Source organism: Perognathus longimembris, chromosome 8 (genome assembly GCF_023159225.1).
Source record: "Perognathus longimembris pacificus isolate PPM17 chromosome 8, ASM2315922v1, whole genome shotgun sequence".
NCBI classification, from domain to species: domain Eukaryota; kingdom Metazoa; phylum Chordata; class Mammalia; order Rodentia; family Heteromyidae; genus Perognathus; species Perognathus longimembris.
In genome coordinates, this window is record NC_063168.1 from 8749817 (window position 1) to 8770032 (window position 20216).

General features: G+C 43.3%; 1 protein-coding gene across 2 annotated transcripts in view; it reads right to left on the reverse strand.

The window, feature by feature from the left end:
* The window catches only part of Uxs1 (UDP-glucuronate decarboxylase 1), a 79604-nt gene that overhangs the window by 51494 nt on the left and 7894 nt on the right, over window positions 1-20216 (reverse strand). The window contains exons 2-4 of one of the 2 annotated variants that reach the window (XM_048352481.1): window positions 3156-3183; window positions 1516-1579; window positions 521-564 (exon numbers count right to left, since the gene is read on the reverse strand). In XM_048352481.1, the coding sequence (XP_048208438.1) occupies window positions 521-564; window positions 1516-1579; window positions 3156-3183 (136 nt within the window). The remainder of the gene's footprint in view (window positions 1-520; window positions 565-1515; window positions 1580-3155; window positions 3184-20216) is intronic. The other variant, XM_048352482.1, reaches the window with a different exon arrangement.

Genomic DNA, 20216 nt, shown 5'->3' on the forward strand with positions numbered 1-20216 from the left:
TAAGACCCAGTCTCAACTGCTCTCTGTGGTCATTCAGGCTACACTGTAATGTTTGACCAAGGAAGATTTCAACACATCTAAATCCTTCTTCCAGTGTTCTGACTACTGGGACAATGTACACATAGAGATTGTCATAGTTTATACAAGTTAAACTGATTTAGAAGGATTTGTAACTTAGTATCTGCGTTCGTGCTATCTGCGTTCATGCTACAACAATGCCTCTGGGAAAAAAGCAAAAGTATATTTATTTTCCTGCAGAGAAACTATACCTTTCATCAGAAATAGTCCTTATTAAGAATATAAAGGTGTAAAATACTGCATCCAAACTTGAAATAAAAATATGACCTTATCCAAAAGTTCTGTCTTGAGGATAATGTCTTCCATATTTTGTAAGTTCATATATGACTCTCACATGTAATTTTAACTGAGATGAATTTATACTTATTTGACATTGACTTTTCTCGACACCTAGCTAAGACCAGGAGCATGTTCCTAAACTCAAAACAAAAAGTGCACATACCTTTTTTCCAAGTCTCTGATTTTCTCTCTTAGTGGCTCAACAATCTAGAAGAACAATAAAAACAGTTTTAGACCAACATGTACTTCCCGTTACTTCCTCTTCTGACATTTCAAGTGAGCATGATAGGACACAGAACAGATCTTCATTCATTTACACTTTGAACTCAATCCTAGGATTAAGCCAATAAATTCTACAACGAAACTATCATTAGTACCTTAGAAGGAAGAATGTAAAAGGCATCCGAGGTTCATAGGAAGAGGCACTACCCTCTTTTTTTTTTTTTTCCAAGAACTAACGAATTCACTATGGCCCAGAAATCTTAACAACATCTTGTCTCTATGATTATGCTCGTTATCAGCTCCAGGACAGAAACTGCAGGCTACGAGCCAACCCACATCCCTCTGTGCTACCACCCACCATGGTCTCAAGCAGAACAAGAGCAATTCACCCTAGGGCTCCAGGGTTTAGCTTCAAATGTAACGCAAGCCCTCCTCTTGTCTCAACCCATGTTACAACAGTCTAGCTATATCTCTGTCTACTTGTCTATAAACTACATGGAATCGTTTTAAAGTAAGAGGTTTCCAACTCTCGAGCACCACATGGCTGTCTATGCGTCCAGATGCTCACCGTTTCTCAAGGTCTGGATCTAATCTGGGGTTACTTTTTCTTTCAGCTTCTGCTCACTGTGGATACTGGTGCTTGCCTCCATCACTTAAACCAATCCCTTCCTTTTCTCTAACAAAGGCTCACCTGGATAGTACTGGACAAGTCCTGAACACATTCTGCCTTCAGGGAAGAATGTGTGTAGTGTGTAACATGTCCCTTTTTACACAATGGAAACATGGTGACACAAAGGAAAAGGACTTTTGAGAACGAGTTTCAAAACCAGAGAACAGCATTAAAACACCACAATAAAGATAACAGCATGAGCAAAGGAAGTCTAATATGACAGATAAGTGAGTAAAACAAAAGCAAGAGATGGAAAAGACACTAACCTCTTCAATCTTGCTTTCAACTTTCAGTTCGCCATTTTCCTGTATAGACCTGTTAAACAGAAAGCTAACAACTGAGATCAGTCAGAACAAAAAAAAAGGCTTTTGCAATGTCAAGATTTGTTTCTGGACTAATTACCATAATACAAACTCAATGAGGATCCTTTCCCTCCCACCCCAGTATCAGTCACAGGTACTAATTCACTCCAGCAGGGGGCGCACAAAGGGAAAAAAAAAAGAGAACTGGGTGGGAATTTCCTTATATTGATCAATAAACGTGCTCCGTTTTACCACTTGGGTGTTTCTATTAAACTAAAATAATCCCATGCTACCCCCAACATCGGATTTTAAATTAGAAGCGGGAAACCTGTCCATAGGAGCATGTCTTTGGGCTTTCCTGGGGATTCAACACAAAATGGAAGTTTTCCAACCTAAAAACGGAGTTCCTCTAAATGAGATCTGAGCACCCCGCCTAGCCACACACAGCTGCCTTTGTCAGGAGACGGGTAGCCTGGCGCTACACAGGGTTCAGATCAACAGGTCCCACCCACCTTGCAAAACCAACTCCACATGAAACGCCTGGTGGGGGGGATTAGCAACCTTCCACCCTAGTAGTAAGGCCACTGGGCAGCACATTAACATTCCAGTGCCAACCTCATAGTCACACACCGAGGTGAAAACGCTTTCATGTCTTGACACCACAGAAGAGCAAAGTGGGGGGAATTTCTTTTTTAAGACGGAAAAAAATTGCACAACGGAGTCAAATCTGCTTCTATAATAAATGCTTTTTTACATTCCTGCTGATTTGTTTCCAAACGTGGTTTTTTTTCAAGTTTGGTAAAGATAATCCACAGGAAAATTTTACTTTTATAAGCATCCCTCCTGTCAAGTGAGAAACAATCCTAAGTTGGACATGACAGTACGCACCTATAGTCCCAGCACCTGGATAAGGAAGTGGTCGCAACAGCCACATCCAGTGTGAGCATCCCCAACTTGGACAGCCCACATTCTGAAACCTGAACTGCCTCCAAATCCAAAACAGAACAGCAGCAACATGGAAATTCCACACCTGAGCTCACTCGACTCAACACCTGCCACAAGACAGATACACCAGTAACAGTGTACAAAATCTACCCTTCAGGCTATGTGGATAAGGAACATAAATGATTTATAAATGAATCTTGTGTTTAGACTTGGGTCCCATTCCCTAAACAGTTCAGTATCCATGCACAAATATTCCAAAATCTAGAAGTAGAGAAAGAAATCTAAAAGCTGATCCAGTGCATTTCAGATAAGGAAAACGGGAGCAGTGTTGTTAACCCTGGTGCAGAAGGGCCAGCTAGGATTTCTCTGAGACAGCCCTCTTCTCAGGCCACCCAGAAAGGCACTGTGTCTTGTGAAAGCTAGGGGTATCCCTGTATTAGTGAAGAAGAGGCAGAGACAACTGCTTAATAAGCTTTAGGTGAATAAATGCTAAAATTAGCTGTATCCCCTGGGAATGTTCTCAGGAGAACAACAAACAGTTTCATTAGAAATAGTTGTTTATCAGCCCCTGACTCCAACAAAGTAGAGATCATTGAAATATGAAATGAGATGTGTCTATAAAACCCAACTACAAAATCCAAGTAGTGAAAAATAATTACCTCATATTAACGAAGTTGCCCCAGACAGCTGTGAGAGAAAGAAAGGCAAAAAAAGGTCAATATTTATGTCTATAACATTCAAGGATTTCAACTGACAAAATTTTACTTTTTAAACAATATTCTAAAGTTCACTGAAAAACCCAAATTAAACTTTAAGAAGGTAACAATGCACACTTGTTGAAAGAATCTCACAAACTTTCCTGCCCTAAGCTGGCTTCAAACCACTATCCTCAGAACTTAGCCTCCTGAGAAGCTACAGTTATAGTTGTGAGCTAATGGCACCTGGCTTGGTCTAATTAGTTTTGAATAATGGAGGGTGAGCCAGTACCCCAATCATGACAAATCACATGATATCACCACTTGATTTCATCAAGACACCTTGTTTTTAAATAGCTGGTACTAACATCAGGTCTACGTTCATCTCTGGCCTCTCCCCAGATACAGAATGCCTCCACAGGCCTGGCGTTCTTATGTGTAAAGTGTAAGCAGGTGCAAGGGATAGGCACAGAGCAGATGCAAATGCTCCTGGACCCAGGCTGCTGTCTCTGAGCTTGGGAAGGGTGTGAGGTTAATATCTAATAAGCCTGGGCCCGGTCTTCCTGCTACCCTTGGGACAAAACAGAGAGGTAAATGATGCTTACTGAGCAGGATTCAGTGCCCATGATCATCCCTCAGAAGAAGCCCCACTGTCAGGAAAGGGGATTTTGCTGATATCATCAATCTCTCTTCAACTACAGGAAGACAGAACTGATAGAAAGGCAGCAATCAACAGCAAAACACAACTGGGGAATGTAAGGCCTCCAGCTCAAATCAGCCTGACCTAGTCTGCTTTAAAGGACTCTATTCTGGCTGGCAAGAAGGCTGTTTTACTTTGTTTTGCTGAAACTGTTCCTCTGAAGTGAAGCAGAACACTACCATCCTGTTTTAACAATGGGTTCCTGGAAAGGATTGTATAAGCTCTTATACACATACACATATAACACACATACACTCACACACTTTGGCAAAAACATTAAACTGACTACTCCAGCAGCCATTTGGCAAAGACAGCTGAACTAAAACTACAGAACAAAAAAACCAAAAACAACATTAGCAGTCCAATCCCTCTACACCTTAAATGTTCCTGATACCAGCCCTCACCCCAGTCAGCACACCCGTCGATGGTGCCTGTACCTTTCTTCCCTTATAAAGAGAAAAAACTTGTTCTCTTGTTTGCCACCTACCTTTCATTCAAATCTTTCACAACCTTTGAAAGCCCCCTGACTTAAAACAGTAAAAAAACAAACAAACAAACCAAGACCTGGGAGAAATTAGAAGGAGGCTATACCACAGTAGTTACTTTTATGTTCTTTATTTTTGGGGTGTGTGTGTGTGTGTGTGTGTGTGTGTGCGCTCATGCATGTCAGTACTTAGGCTTGAATGCACGGCCTCACCTCTTGCTTGGCTTTTTTGCCCAAGATAGGTGCTTTACCACTTGCAGCTTTTTGCAGGTTAATTGGAAATAAGGATCTCATATATTTGTCTGCCATGGCGGGCTTTGAACCACATTCCTCAGATCTCAGCCTAATGAGTAGCTAGGATTACAGGTGTGAGCCATCGGTGCTCAGCTGACAGTTACTATTCATTTAAAGACACAATAGTTACGCCTCTGAATTCTTTTTTGAGTATTATTCTCAGGAAATAAGCACAGAGAGTAGAAAGACATAGGAAAGTTGCCTTCACAAACACCATGCCCTATCTGTAATTTCACATGCATGAAGGAATTAATAAAACAAAGTGCCCCACAAACGAGAGCTATTGTATAAATTACCCTATGGCCAGTGGATGAGATCTGAAAGCACTGTGTAGAGGAAGGGATAGGAGGTGTAGGGGGAGAGCCTTCCTAACAAGGGGAAAGTGTAATGAAGGTGTTTAACCACATGTTACGGGACACAGGACACTTCCAGACCAACACCCAGAGACATAAAGGGAACAGACTACTGAAGCTTAAGTATGATGAGGCAGGACTGCCTGGCAGGAATGTCACTGAACAAAAGGGTCTCAGCTAATGACGTTGGGAGGTGGGGGAAGCCAGGCCTGTCTCGATTCCTCCTGGCAACTCCAGGAGCCCTGCTTCTCCCCCGGAACGAGGCAGGGCCTTTCTGCGATGCGTGCCTTACTATCTACTCTCAGCGAGTGCAGAGCATTTCCTTCTGGCAACTCTGAGACAAGAGGGTGGTGCGGGTTAAGTCAGGAGTCTCAGGTTTTATGGCTTGCTTAGGGAAAAAGGACTCTAGTTTCTATGACCTGCTTAGGGAAGAGGAATCCTGGATTGTGTGAGTGGCTTTGGGGGAGATGGAGAGGAGTTTGAGACAGTAGGACCCAGGTGCTAAGGCCGCTTCGAAGGCCCTCCCTATCCTCAGTTCAAGGTACTCAGCATGCCAAGGTGCCACACACTGGGGTGTCATCTTCTGAGTCTTAGTACCTGAGAAAGCAGTTACGTCCGTGCCAGATGAAGGTATCTACGTACAGTGTGATTTCTGCTAAACAGCCTGCAAGCCAGGTGTGATCCTGAACCCTCAGAACTGAGTTGGAGGCCTGGGCCACATTAGCAACCTCCAGACCACTGTGAGCTACACAGTGAGACTCTGTCTCAAAACACTAAAAAACAAGCAAGACTATAAAACTGCCCAAATCCTAAATGTACACGTTGATGTGAGAGTTTGTCCTTGTACTCAGGTGCTTCCTTTGCTCATAAAGCAGGAGGGAAGAGATAGCTAAAGGTTGCTAAACCCCAAGTTTCCGTTACCTTGCTCTCAGGTTCTACCTAGATACCCGTGGACATGGGGCTCCCAGACACCAGGTGCATCTCACTGGGACACCTGTGGCCAGGCAATTTTCTCACAGTGCTAGCTCAAATAAACACACCGCCTCACTCTGGCTTTAGTCCTCAACATAAGACGAAAACCAGACCACCTCTTTTTGTACAAAGGAGCCATGTAGGGAGCACCTATATCCAGTCTTAAGCACCTTGTGTTAGCTTCTTGGACAACCTCTTCAAATCATCCCGTGGCTGCTGGTTTGTGTAGTTTTCCCCTCAACATCTGCGGGAGTCCAGTTTTAGGAACATGTCTCAAGCCTTTCGGTCATTTAATCCATCTCAGAGCACCAAAGGCCATCTTCCTGGAGGACCTTCTCCTTCCTGGGCCCTCTCTCCTTTCCCTCCGGAAGCTGGTGACCAAGCCCCTGCTCTACTACTCCTTGTAGGTCAAGGAGAATGGGCATCAATGGGTAAGGTCCAGCTGTACTTCACAACTCAGGCCTATTAGGTTGCGTCTGGCATCTGGACATAGCCCCTCCTACCTGGCTCAGCCAGGAGAGCTTAGAACTCCCTCTTCCCTATCAGATCCCCATCGCAGCCCACTCCAAGTATGCCTCTTTAAAGAACTCTCCACTATTCGCCACCCCATTCCCTTCTACAGGTGGTCCAAGCCAAGCTCTCCCCAGCACCATCACAGGAAAGGCTCCTCCTCTGCCCTTATGACTCCAGGATCCTCTATCAGCATAGTCTCCACCTCATGCTTTGCTCTAGTGGACAGCTTACATGAGAATCCCTGCAAGACAGGGTTCTCATTCACATGAGCAACAACACGCCACCCGCTTAGGAAAGTGAATGTCAGGAATGTTGTCCTTTTTCTCACAATATTTATCCTCTATAGTGTTTAAACAACAATCTCTATGGTGCTTTTGTGTCGAGGGGTTCCAGCTTCCTTTAAATGACCAAGAGCTCCACCTGCTCTGCTTTGAGGAGCACAAAGGAACTCAGAGCCCAGCACAAGCCAAAGACTCTGCCAGAATACGGTCCGCTTGCTCTGAGGAGGGCACACAAGTCATTCCCAACAGTTACAGCCTTGCTCCTTTAGCTTCCTGTGGCGGGAGGCTGGATGTAGCAGGGTACAGGCTTTAAAAGTCAAACATTATTTAAAACAATTCTTTTAAGCCAGGTACCAGTGGCTCACACATGTAATCTTAGCTACATAGGAGGCTAAGACCTGAGGGTCGCAGTTCAAAGCCATCCTGGGCAGGAAAGACTTATCTCCATTAAACTACCAAATTCTGGAAGTGGAGCTGTGGCTCAAGTGACAAAGTGCTAGGCTTGAGCAAAAGAGGCTCAGGGACAGTGCCTAGGCCCTAAGTTCCAGCCTAGGACCAGCACAAAAGAAAAAAAGCTAGCAGTAAAACTCCGGCAAGTGGGACTGGGGATATAGCCTAGTGGCAAGAAGAGTGCTTGCCTCATACACATGAACCCTGGGTTCGATTCCCCAGCACCACATATACAGAAAACGGCCAGAGGTAGCGCTGTGGCTCAAGTGGCAGAGTGCTAGCCTTGAGCAAAAAAAAGCCAGGGACAGTGCTCAGGCCCTGAGTCCAAGGCCCAGAATTGGAAAAACAAAAAACAAAAAAAAACTCTGGCAAGTTGTAGAGTGCCAACCTTGAACAGAAAAAGCTGAAGGACAGTGCACAGGCCCTGAGTTCAAACCCCAGTATAAGCAGCAAGGAAAAAAAAGTTCTAGAACTTTGCAACCTGATTTATTTGATCCACCTACAGTGCCTCAAAGGGACACCTGGGAGTTGAGGTACTCTGTAAACAGGTAAACCAAATAAACTGACTTAAGCCCATTACATGTAACACTAGAAGTCAATATCAAAAGGCAAATAGCAATATTCTAATCAATGCAGACTGCAAATGCAGTGGTGGTCCCACAAGATTATAATGGAGGGGCAAAGATCTTATCATTGCTGATGCAACAGTCCAGTAACATCATTAAACTACTGTGATGATGTAATGCAAAGCAATGCATCACACTGCTCATGTGCTTGTTGTGATGTGGGTATAAATTGCCAATTATATAAAAGTACAGCACTTGCACCCATGTACCTACCACACATAATACTTGTGAGAATGAAATATAACACTGCTGATGTGTATTTCTTACATGTCTACCATTCCTCCTGAGTACATCAAGAGGACATGGAAATGTATACATGACTGTAAAATGTATCTGTATGTATGTATGTATGTGTATAAATAGCAAAATGAGACCCACTAAGAACTGTTAAAAGAAGGGGAGAGGTAGAATGGGGTTAAGAAAGAGTAATATAGATGGGGAAGGATTTGGTATAAGTACATATATGTAAAACCACAATAAAACTCTTTGTATAATTTATGGTAAGAAATTTAAATTTTTCAAAAAAGTCCAAATGGCTCACACCTGTAATCCAAGCTAATCAGGAGGCTGAGATCCGAGGATTGTAGTACAAAGCTAGCCCAGTTAGGAAAGTCCAAGAGACTCTTATCTCCAATTAATCACCAAAATAGCCAGAAGCAGAACTGTGGCTCAAGTAGTAGAGCACTAGCCTTGAGCATAATAAGCCAAGCACAGCACCCAAGCCTGGAGTTTAAGCCCCAGACTGACACACACACACACACACACACACACACACACACACACACACACACACACACGGGGGTCAAGTCATGATGGATAGATAGTATATCATCTGTGTTTTTGGTGTAAATGCACAGTGTGATACGTTCACTATGACAGAATCACCTAAGGATGCATTTCACAGGACATGACCTGGTTATTAAGTGACCCACAATTGTATAAAAGTATATATACATGTATAAAATTATATATATGTATATATATGAAAACAGAAAATATATATACATGTGTTTTCTGTTTTCATAAAGGGATTAAAACCCTTACATGGAATGCAAAATAAATTTCAGAAACACTATATACATAAATAACGCACATCATTCACCATCTTTACTACATGTATATTTAAATATTTGGGGACGCTGGAAATCCAGTTCAAGAAAATCTATGGAAAAGTAACTGGATACAAAAGCAACTCCCAAAAGTCAGAATCTTTTCTGTATACATTGAGCAGATGGAGAAAGAAACTGGGAAAGCAACTGTTTGCAATAGCATTCCTAGGAATAAACATAGAGGAACTCTACAACAAAAACCATAAAACACTGAAGTTCCACCAGGAGATGGAACGATCTTCCCTGTTCATGGATTAGAAGAATATAGTGGGGGAAAAAAGCCATACTACAAAGATGCTATCCTATAAATTCAATGCAGCTTTCATCACAATCCCAATATCATTCTTCACAGAGATACAGAATGCAATCCAGAAGTACCTATGAAACCACAAAAGGCCCTCAAAAGGTAAAGCAACCCTGAGCAAAAACAAGTAATCCTAGAAGAATTACAATTCCAGACCTCAAACTTTACTACACAGCTCTAGTAACACAAACTTGGGACTGGGCTTGAACTCAGCCTGAGAACAGTCCCTTCATTGTTTTGTTCAAAGCTGCTGCTCTACCACTTAAAACCACAGCTCCACTTCCAGCTTTTTGTTGTTCATTGAGATAAGACCCGTGCACTCATGTACTTTCTGAACAGGCTGTTTACAAACCTCAATCCTCAGATCTCAGCCTCCTGAGTAGCTAGAATGATAGGCTTGAGATACGGCACCCGGCCTCCTCATCCATTGTAAATGGCTGCAAAGTGCCTTGGTACCTCTTCATTGGGCACTCTGATCAGCTTGAAAGTGTATGTCCTAGGTCATAGAAAGTAGGATTTCGGGAAACTGCTCTCCTGCCCCTCGCGTAGACTCACACTATGGAACACTGTACCCCAGCATGCCTGATGTCCTCAATCAACCGGGCAGCACTTAAACAACGCAGATCATACAGAGGCCCCATGTGGGCTTTGCCTTCCTTTTCTCAAGTCTTCCAAACTCCTTCGCTCATTCATCAACCACTCAACATACACAGGGGATGTGCCCAGGCTAGCCTGTGGCTTTCCAAAGGCTAACCTGGCTGGTATTGGCAGAAGCGGTCCTTTCTGGACTACAGGAAGCAGACTATAAGAATGTCTTCCTGCACTGAGAGCAAGCACCTACCACCAGCATTTAACCCAGGCCTTGGTGATCAGAAGAACACGGAGAAATATATGCCCCCAAATAGCAGTGACAGAGCTGCGGTTGCTGGGCATAAATGTGGGCCTCATTTGAAATCTGATTTTTCTTCCTTTTCTTCGTTTTGAGTCCTTGACAGGAGCCAAGCAATGTGTGAGGTCTGGCAGCCAGGCTCCGGATCCGTGGTCCTTCAGCCTTGAAAATGCTCTGCTGATGGAACAATAACTGAGAACTGGGATCCAACTCTTCTCGTCCAGTACAATTGAGGCCTTCAGGCCTGTGAAGTCAGTGCTTGCAGAAGGCCCAGGATCTGTATTTAGCGGCCCAGGTGATTCTAGTTTCTAGAGCCCTGACACTATAGAAATCACCGAGATCGTGACACACATGAGGCTAGAACACATGCTCACATGACCAAATTCTTACAATGTCTGCCAGGAAAAGCTTCTGGGCCTTTCACAAATAACTAGGACCAGAGAAGCAGCAACCAGGAGGTCCGGTCAATGATGTTACAGCTCAAACTCCCCCATGAACAATGTCACTGCCTCTGCATGAAACATGTATCTCTTGTCAATCAACAAGCAATTGCCCCTGCTTCCTACAAACATCACTCCTACCATATCCCCCCACTATTAACTGCCCCCATATCCTTTCCTAGACACATTTCCCATTTCCTCTCGCCCACTGCCAAAGAGAGAAGAGGCAGCTTCAAGTTTTTAAGTGCCTGACCTCCTTGTCCATTTGCTGTGTGACAAGCTCTCATTTTGCAAAAATGTGAAACCATGTTACAGGCTTTTCTGGGCTAACCACCCCTTAACATTTTACCTCATTCCAGGCAGCCAGTATGCGTGAGCAGTTTCTCCAACTTGCCAAGGCTGCCCCAGCTCCGGGGTCTTTGCACTTACTTCTCTCACAACTAACTGTGTTTCCATCTGTCTCCAGCTATCAACTCACATAGATCTCAACTCCAAAGTTCCATATTTGAGGAAGTTTTCTTAATTACCTGTCAGACACCCCTGTCACCCTCATTCCAACTTCTTTGCGTCTGCACAGCACATCACCAGCCTGCCTATATACCTGTGTAGAGTTATATTCTGAGTACACTTGAAATATCTGAGAACAAGAGTACTTGAGATTTTTGTGTTGTTTCAGATTTGGGTATATTTGCATATGCATAATGAGAATGAAGCCCAACTCTAAAAACAAAACTTATTATGTCTGAGAATGGCCAAGAGACATATGAAAAAATGTTCTACATCACTGGCCATAAAGGAAATGCAAATCAAAACAACATTGAGATTCCATCTCACCCCAGCAAGAATGTCATATATCAAGAAAACTAATAATAACAATTGTTGGAGGGGATGTGGCCAAAAGGGAACCCTACTTCATTGTTGGTGGGAATGTAAACTGGTTCAGCCACTCTGGCAAGCAGTATGGAGAGTCCTCAGAAGGCTAAATATAGAACTCCCCTATGACCCAGCAGCCCCACTTTTGGGTATCTATCCAAAAGACCACAAACAAAATCACAGTAATGCCACCAGCACAACAATGTTCATCGCAGCACAATTTGTCATAGCGAGAATCTGGAACCAACCCAGATGCCCCTAAGTAGAAGAATGGATCAGGAAAATGTGGTACATATACACAATGGAATTTTATGCCTCTATCAGAAAGAATGACATTGTTCCATTTGTAAGGAAATGGAAGGACTTGGAAAAAGTCATACTAAGTGAAGTGAGCCAGACCCAAAGAAACATGGACTCTATGGTCTCCCTTATTGGGAATAATTAGTACAGGTTTAGGCAAGTCATAGCAGAGCATCACAAGGCCCAATAGCTATACCCTTATGAACACATAAGATGATGCTAAGTGAAATGAACTCCATGTTATGGAAACAATTGTTATATCACAGTTGTAACTACTTTCAACGTCCTATGTGTATCTGTAGCTTCTATTATTGATGATGTTCTTGTATCACATTCCTGTGGTTGTACCTACACTATCTCTGTATCTTATCTGAGTATATTGGTAACCGTGTTTACTGGTATTGGAAGTAGGAAATTCAAAGGGAATACCAAATTTGAGAGACACAGGGTAAAAAAAGAGAAACAACTACAAAAGCAATACGTGCAAAACTCTTTGGTGTAAGTGAACTGAACACCTCGGGGGGGGGGGGAGGAAAAGGGGGAGGAGGGAGGGGGATATGAGGGACAAGGTAACAAACAGTACAAGAAATGTATCCAATGCCTAACGTATGAAACTGTAACCTCTCTGTACATCAGTTTGATAATAAAAATTTGAAAAAAAAAAACACAAAATGCACAGTCATCTCAGGAACTATTGGTTATATTTTTCTAAACAATGTTACCAACATTACTATTACTAGCTAAAGCTTCTTAGGATGGGTCAGACATTGATATTCAATAGATATTTATTTTATCCTTGGGCTAACATGCTAAATTAGATTATTATTTTGCAAATATATAACTAAAGCTTCATTCTTTGATTTTATTATTTTTACTTATATCATTTTATTAAAAATTTGAGTATTTTATCCCAATGCATATCTGAAATCACAGATATCCCAAATCCACTAACAATTCAAATGCTAGAATTGCATTAAAAGTTCACATGTAACTTCCTTACATTGTCTTAGTTCAGATTCCAGACTTCTCTGGCTTAAATGAGAATTGACTTCTAACTGAGCATAGAATCCCTTCTTCAGTGTCAGACTCCACTTTCATGACTAAATTATTTTGATCATTTATATACATGATTGAGAAAATAATAATGTCTTCTCAATAACAGTAAGACTTACTCTCAATAACCAAATCTGGCCACATTTATCCCTCTAATAGCTTCTCTTCCAACTTACTTCAAAATAACTAGCCCTTATTTAGTTTTACACACACACACACACACACACACACACACACACACGGTCATTATTCTTATTTTCTCTGCTAAGTCAACTTGTTATTTTTAATTTAGATATAATGATAATCTCACTGTTTATTATCCTGGAAAGTTTGTATTGTACCTGGGTTTGTGCACATATGTTCTGAATGAAAGACCTGAGTTCAAGAGAAATAGCTTGTGCAATGTTATGCATTTTCTAAGTGGAGTTGCTAGAACTAAAATATAAGGGCATTCTGACTGCAAGCTTCAATGCATAATTATTATATGTTTATTATATGTCTTCCACAAAGTGCTGACGTATTGGAGAGATTGAAGAGCAGGTGGATAGCACTAACACTGCAAACCCAATCTGTGTATCATGTTTCTAGGAGGTAATAAAATAAATTGTATGTGGAAAAAAAAACTTATTATGTCTCATATATACCTTATGCATATAACCAGAAGGTAATTTTGTTACCTACTGGTAATATTTTTAATAATTTGTGCACAAAGCTTGTACAGGTTGAACTAACAGAAAACAAAGGTATGTCATGGCCACCCTGATGGTGTCCTGATATCACAAGATCCCTAAATCTGAATTTACATGCTACCAATGACAGATAATGATCTCTCCTACACTTTCTCATACATAATAATCAAATATATGTGGAGCATCGCATCAGTTCTAAAAAAAACAACTCCTGAATGTTTTAGCTTTTCTGACTTTGCATTTTGGATTAACCTAAAACCCCCTCAATCTCCTTGCCTATGATCTTATTGTTTCCCAAATAAAAGACAAGCTCCAAAGTAGCAAAGGTGTTCTATTTTTGGGGGCGGCAGCGCCCTTAGCTGGGACATTTGAGAAAGATGCAGAGAGTATTCTACTTGCTGAATGAATGAGTAGATAAATGAAGAAATGACTACAATTCCCTCAAGTGCTGTGCCAAGTTAGCAAACCTTTCTAGGAATTTGTAGAAAAGTGTATTTCCAAAACCTTGCAACTTGAGGCTCTGGGGGGGGGGGGGGGGGTCATAGGATCGCTCTGGTGCCAGGACTTACCTCCAGCGCCTAGGACACCTTGACAGGAAACTCATAAAAACACAGCAGCGATCCCAGAAAGGACTCGACTGCACAGAGCGCCCAGGGGTCATCAAATAGTACTCTTCTTTTTAACTTTGTTCCTACCGTTTAAAAATTGTGGACATTTTCTTAGCCCTTGAGTCCTACAAAAACGAACAGCAGCCAGTTGGAATTGGCTCCTGGGCCACAGTTGACCAATCCTATTCTAATCTGACCAGAAGTACCGGGCCCGTTCCAGCTAGAAGAGTTCTTGCCCTTTACCACAGTGACTAGCAACCTACATAAAATACACAAGGAGTACAGGCTGCAGTCAGCAGCATCCTGGGGGACAGAGAGGAGGCACGTAAGTCATAGAACCGCACACCAGACTACCGGATCTTGTAGCAATCGGCAGGGAAGGGAGGAGCAATGCTGGCAGAGGACCCTGAAGGAGTAGAAGAAAAAGAAGGGAGACTGCAAGGTCAAGGAGAGCCAGGACTGTGCTTTCCTTCCATTCCCACAGGCTCCATGAATGAACCAAATATCAGAACCTTCGTTTTCTTTTCGTATTGAATTCCTAGATAGCTACAGCTCAAAAGAGCGATGTAGTCCAGCAAGATGTTCCAGCTTGTATGCGGGCTTAGCTAGAAACAAGACCGCGAGGGGGTGGCAGGGCAGGAAGAAGACGGTGGCAAGGACTTGATACAGAGGATGGAGGTGGCAATGAAGCCATAGATTTAATGCTTTAGTGGAGGTGGGGATCCAGTTTCACCTCCTGAAGATGGGACTGGAGAGCAGAATCCCAGGCCTGGCATTGGGATGATGGGTGTCAGTGTGAGGCGGAATAAGTTCATGAGGCCATTAGAATACAACCCTGCCAGCTTCATGCTTTCAAGTACACCTCGGAACAATGTCAAATACCACCATGGGGACAATGCCCTGTATTCTCACTGTTTCTAATTCCCAGGTCACATGACAACCTCAATGCCACTAGCAAATAGGAAGGAGTCAAGGAATTGCCTATAACTTGCTGTTGGCCAGGAGGCTGGTGACTCCCAGCGCCAAGCCACCTCTTCCTACCATGAGGCCTCATTCTATGGCCTGTGTGATTTGTCCAGGGCTTCGGAACCAGGCATCTGTGTGGAAGAAAAGAAAGGCTCCTGTTCATTTCCAAGCTTGTCTTCTAGGATAACCTCCCAACTTCGGGTGCCATGCGGCTCAAACTCAAATGGAGTGATAATCACCTCAGTGAACCCCTCACTAAGCCTTCAACTAAGCCTGATCCACCATGGAAAACTCTCCCCACTTCAGGACAATGCCCAGGGAGTCTAGCCCAGTGCTGCTCTCAGGGCCTGACCACTTCGGTTTAGGCAAGTAAACAAGCAGAGGCACCTCACACACACATTAAAATGTGACTGCCACAGAATGCTCAATCCCTAGTGGAACCCTGGGTCACAGTGGAAGAAATCTGAGGCCAAGGCTGGAGGAGCTAAAAGCCAGTGCTGAGTCTGCTCCTCTGGGGGAGTGAGTGAGGAGGCCACCTGCAGGTGAAACCCCCAACATGGTTATTGGAGGTCAAGACATTATGAAACACGAAAGAACTACCAGCCTTTCTCAAATTCTCAACCCCCAATGGAGTCATCTGAGCACAATATATCAGGAGCTGTTTGCTACCACTTTAAAGTGGTTGGTTAAGTGGTTAAACAATCAGGACCAAAACAGAGCCAGATCTCTCTCTTCCCTGTTAGCTATCTTAGTCCTCAAAAGCAGCAAGGTACTGAGTTAAACCTCTCCCAGCCCACAGCACTCCCCACCAAGTGTGGCTGCACCCTTCTTCCAAAGATACTGCCCACACACTGGGTATAAAGGGAGGGTCCAGTATGCAGCCCCAGGGAGATCTGACCACGCAGCACAATACTCCTCAGCCCCAATAAACAAAGCACCCACTTCACCTGGAAAGGATATACCTCATTCACCTCCAAAGAACCCCAACAATGCAAGTACTCTGGAAAAGATCCAATTTGTGACTCACTCTGGGCAGTGAAAATCTTCTCACAAAGCAGATAAGGAGGTGCATTATTCTCATTAAAAAAAACAACAAAAAAAGCACTGAACTTCTGGTGTTACTGACCAGAGGTTCAAACAAGGAGAGACAGCACTGTTGTTCATTCTTTCAATATAAATGGGGGCTGTACAGAACTTTCTGCCTCAAGGTCCCACTTGAGGAATAAGGTGCTAAGATACAGGCAACACGGGCCATCAGAGTACCTCATGGAATGGGCTTTGGAGAGCCACGAAGGCTAAGAGCTGTCCTCAGCCAACAGAGCACGCCTGGGCACACACTAAGTAGGGCTGAAAAGTAGGTTGTGGTATCTGGTTGACTCTCCATGTTCACTTGCAAGATCAGACTTGTCAGACTTCCCAGGAGCCCGGGCCCTGCTCTTGGTATGAGGGGCCAGGCCTGAAGCGTGGGAGAGCATCCTTCCCATTCCCTGCCCTGCAGCCCTCCCAGCCCCCACGGGATGGTACTGAATTCCAACTATACAGTCCTTACTGGTGACTCCTATCTTCCCACAGGCTTGCCTAATAACACCCTACTGCTACGGTTGGAAGGACCTCCCAGATACAAGGGGAAATTCAACTGCCATTGGAGCAGTGTTATGGAGTAGGGTCTTCCTGACCCCAAAGTGGTCAGGAAGAGTAGCTGCTTATATTACAGATGGACTTCCAACCAAAATAACTGGTTCCCTCACCAAGAGGTCTCTAGGGGAAAGCAGGGAATCTCAGGCTTGCTCAGCACAGGTTCACCTGGGCTGGACTAGGCACAATTCACAACTTCCTGTGGCCTCTACTTGGCACAGCAAAGCCTTGTGTGATTACTGTGTCTTCTGTTTCATCCACGAGGGTGCTCAATGTTCCTACCCTATGCTCCTCACAGGTGAGCACAGGCAGAACATTCTCTACAGAAGCCGGCCAACAATAGGATTCCCTGCCTATGCCTCTGGACAGAACATCCAAGGGACCCTCTGTGATAAGGCCCTACCCGCCATCTTCCAGCCTCATCTTCCACTCCTCTCCCTCCTCCCACTGCTTTCCCCACAACACTAAGCACCCTCCTTTACCAGGACCTCCCCACTTCTTCCCTCCACCTCAGTTATCTTGCAGAACGCTTCTTCACTTCTTGTGCCCTCTCTTGGACCCTTTGTAACACTGTGGGGCCCCGGCCCACACATAGAGGTTAGGGGGCCCTGTCCTAATTACTCTGCAAGTTACACATTGAGAGAAAGAAGACTGCAGCACAGCTGACCTTGGAACCCCCAGACAAAGCATGCAAGTTCCTAAGAGAGAGCTTTACCCTATCTGTGAAAATTGTTATGACAATAGTCTGAAGGAACAGAGCCCTCCCTTCCAAACCTTCTGTCGGACTTTTCATGTCAACGAAGACACCTTATGTTCTGAGCAACCATTCAGATGAATGAGTGGATCTCTATATTGAAACGTTTTTTCCACACATAGAGGAAAACAGCAAGTCATAGGAAACCTAAGGTAGAGAGCTGTTACATATAAAAAGCACCTAAAGAGAGTTGACTAACACAGAACACAAGAGCAACCCCACAATGATGTGTACATACAGTACTGAACTTCTATTACAGACCAGTGTCTAACAGGCAGGGGACTAGATCAGCTACAAGTCAGAGGTTTTCCAATTTTTTTTTTCTATAATTGCTTCAGTGTTAAAACTTTCAAATGATGAACTAAAAGTAAGTCTCAGAAAGACAGTAAAATATCAATAACCCTTGAACATTACTACCCGGTTTGCACACTACCCTTAACCACAAAATAACCTGGGTCTCAAACTCCACTCAGTACCTAGCAGCAACAAACCCACAATGAAAAAGCTTCCAGAGCTGTGTGCAGATGGCTCATGTCTATAATTCTAGCTACTCAAGAGACGGAAATCCAAGGTTCAAGGTTTGAAGCCAGCCTGAGCAGACAAATCCAAGAGACTTTATATCCAGTTAACCAGCAAAGAGCTGGAACTGGAAGTATGGTTCAAGTGGTAGATCCCTAGCCATAAGCAAGCTCAACAAGAGCTCAAGGCCCTGAATTTAAACCCCAATATTTGCACAAAAAACTAAAATCTTTCTGGAAATAGACATTCCTAACAACCAAATGACTAATTCTTAGACTGAAACTAAGATACATTCTGTCTGCAAATCTGACAGATTTGATGGCCCTGCAAGTCAGCGCTCTCCTCATGTCTGCTAACAGGTAAAACCTGTTGTTCAAAACAGGTTACCTGGATGGCTGTAAACAGTTCCTTTGTGTCACTCAAGGCTCTGCAGCATTGCTATGGAGTCAGTAAACATCAGAAGTCTCTGCTTCTCAACTGAAGGACAGCGACAAATAAGAAGGAGAGGACAGGAATGAGACAGAAAGAAGCTGTTAGATCTCTTGCAAACTCCAGAAAGCAAAAAGTACTGCTGAGTGGGTCATGGTGGCTTTTACCTGTCATCGTGGAAGGTGAATACGGAACTCCAGGCTAGCCGGCTTGCATAGTGAGCCACTGCCACAAACACACAAAAATTGTACTTTGACTCTGCAAACGTCTAGAGACAAGCATTCTGGAGATTCCTCAAAAACTAAACATAGAAACCACACCCTGTGATCTAGAGATACCACTTTGTGGTATGTATCCAAAAGATTACAAATCAGGAGACAGTCAAGCTACTCGGATACCCACGTTCACTGCTGCACTGGTCACTACAGCCAAGATACAGAAACAGCCCAGATGCCCTTCAGTGGACAAATAAATGCATGAACAAAACGTGATAAAAAGAAATTTTACCCATCAGAAAGTAGGATACTATGTCATTTGCAGAGAAATGAATGAACCTGAAAAACATTGTGCTAAGTAATTCAGGCCCAGAGATAAATGACATCTCTCATGTGTGAAGTTAGATCTAACTTACAAATGCATATGTAAATATATACAGGGTTATATGCATATATACATAAATACTGACTGAAGTATATAGTGTATGAAAGGGAGGATTCCAATGATATAACTGTTTTGAACCTGAGGTATCAGGAGGGGTGAGATTAAAAAAAGAGAGGAGTAAACAAATGAATAGTGGGAGGGCAGGAGAAAGCAGTCCTAATATTCATTCTACATAGTGAAAATGGAACTAGGAAAAATTGAGGGCGTGGGTGGGGTTGGGAGGCATGGGGGAGAATGAGCAAAGAAGGGACCTTGCTCAGGATGTACTGTGCTCATAAACTGACATGGAATTGAAATCCCTCAGTTCAGCTACTTAAACACAGAATTAAGTAGCAAAAAGGAGACTCTCCTTTTTTACCTAGTTCTAGACTTCCCAAGTAGGATTTGGGGATCTGTTGTGTTCTCAAAGTGTTGCCACAATGTTTCTCTTGGTTTTACTACTTACACAGGATCTAGGGTCAACCTAAGGACATGTGGCAATATTTTCTCTCTAATAATGGGAAATTAAATATAACTTTGCCTGAGGCTACCAAATAAACAACTTTAGTTTTCTGATGAAAATAAAATCTTACAGAAAAGAGCAAGAAAGGGGCCTAAAATCCAACCCACCAAGCCCGTCTGTGCATAAAGGAATAAATTAGGCAAATAAAACACTGGTCTCTCCCTTCCCATTACCACCCATTCCCCAAGTCTACCAGTGGCCTCATTTTCATTGAGTGCATACAGAAATGAGCTCTGTGCTTTGCCCCTGACACAGAGTTGGCCACTTACAAGTGGGCTGCCAGGCAGCTAACCCTCTGCTGAGAATGGCCACAGGCAATGAATGCTAGACTAAGGGCATCTTCACCTGCTTGCAGAGAACACAGGGACTAATTGTGAGAATAACACCCATGAATCTATTCTTAGACTACCTAAGACAAAAGGTGCAGGGGGGCCAGGCAAGAGGAAAAGCCACATGTGTTCCTTTTTTTTTTTTTTTTTTGGAGGTAGAGCATTATGTTGGGGTGAGGGAAAAATTTTAAAAAAGGGCAAAGGGGAATTTCAGGGCCCTGGGGTTAATTCCATTGCTGGCCTTGCTACTATAAAGTTTTGTTAGTAACTGATACTGAACTTTTAGGTAGAAT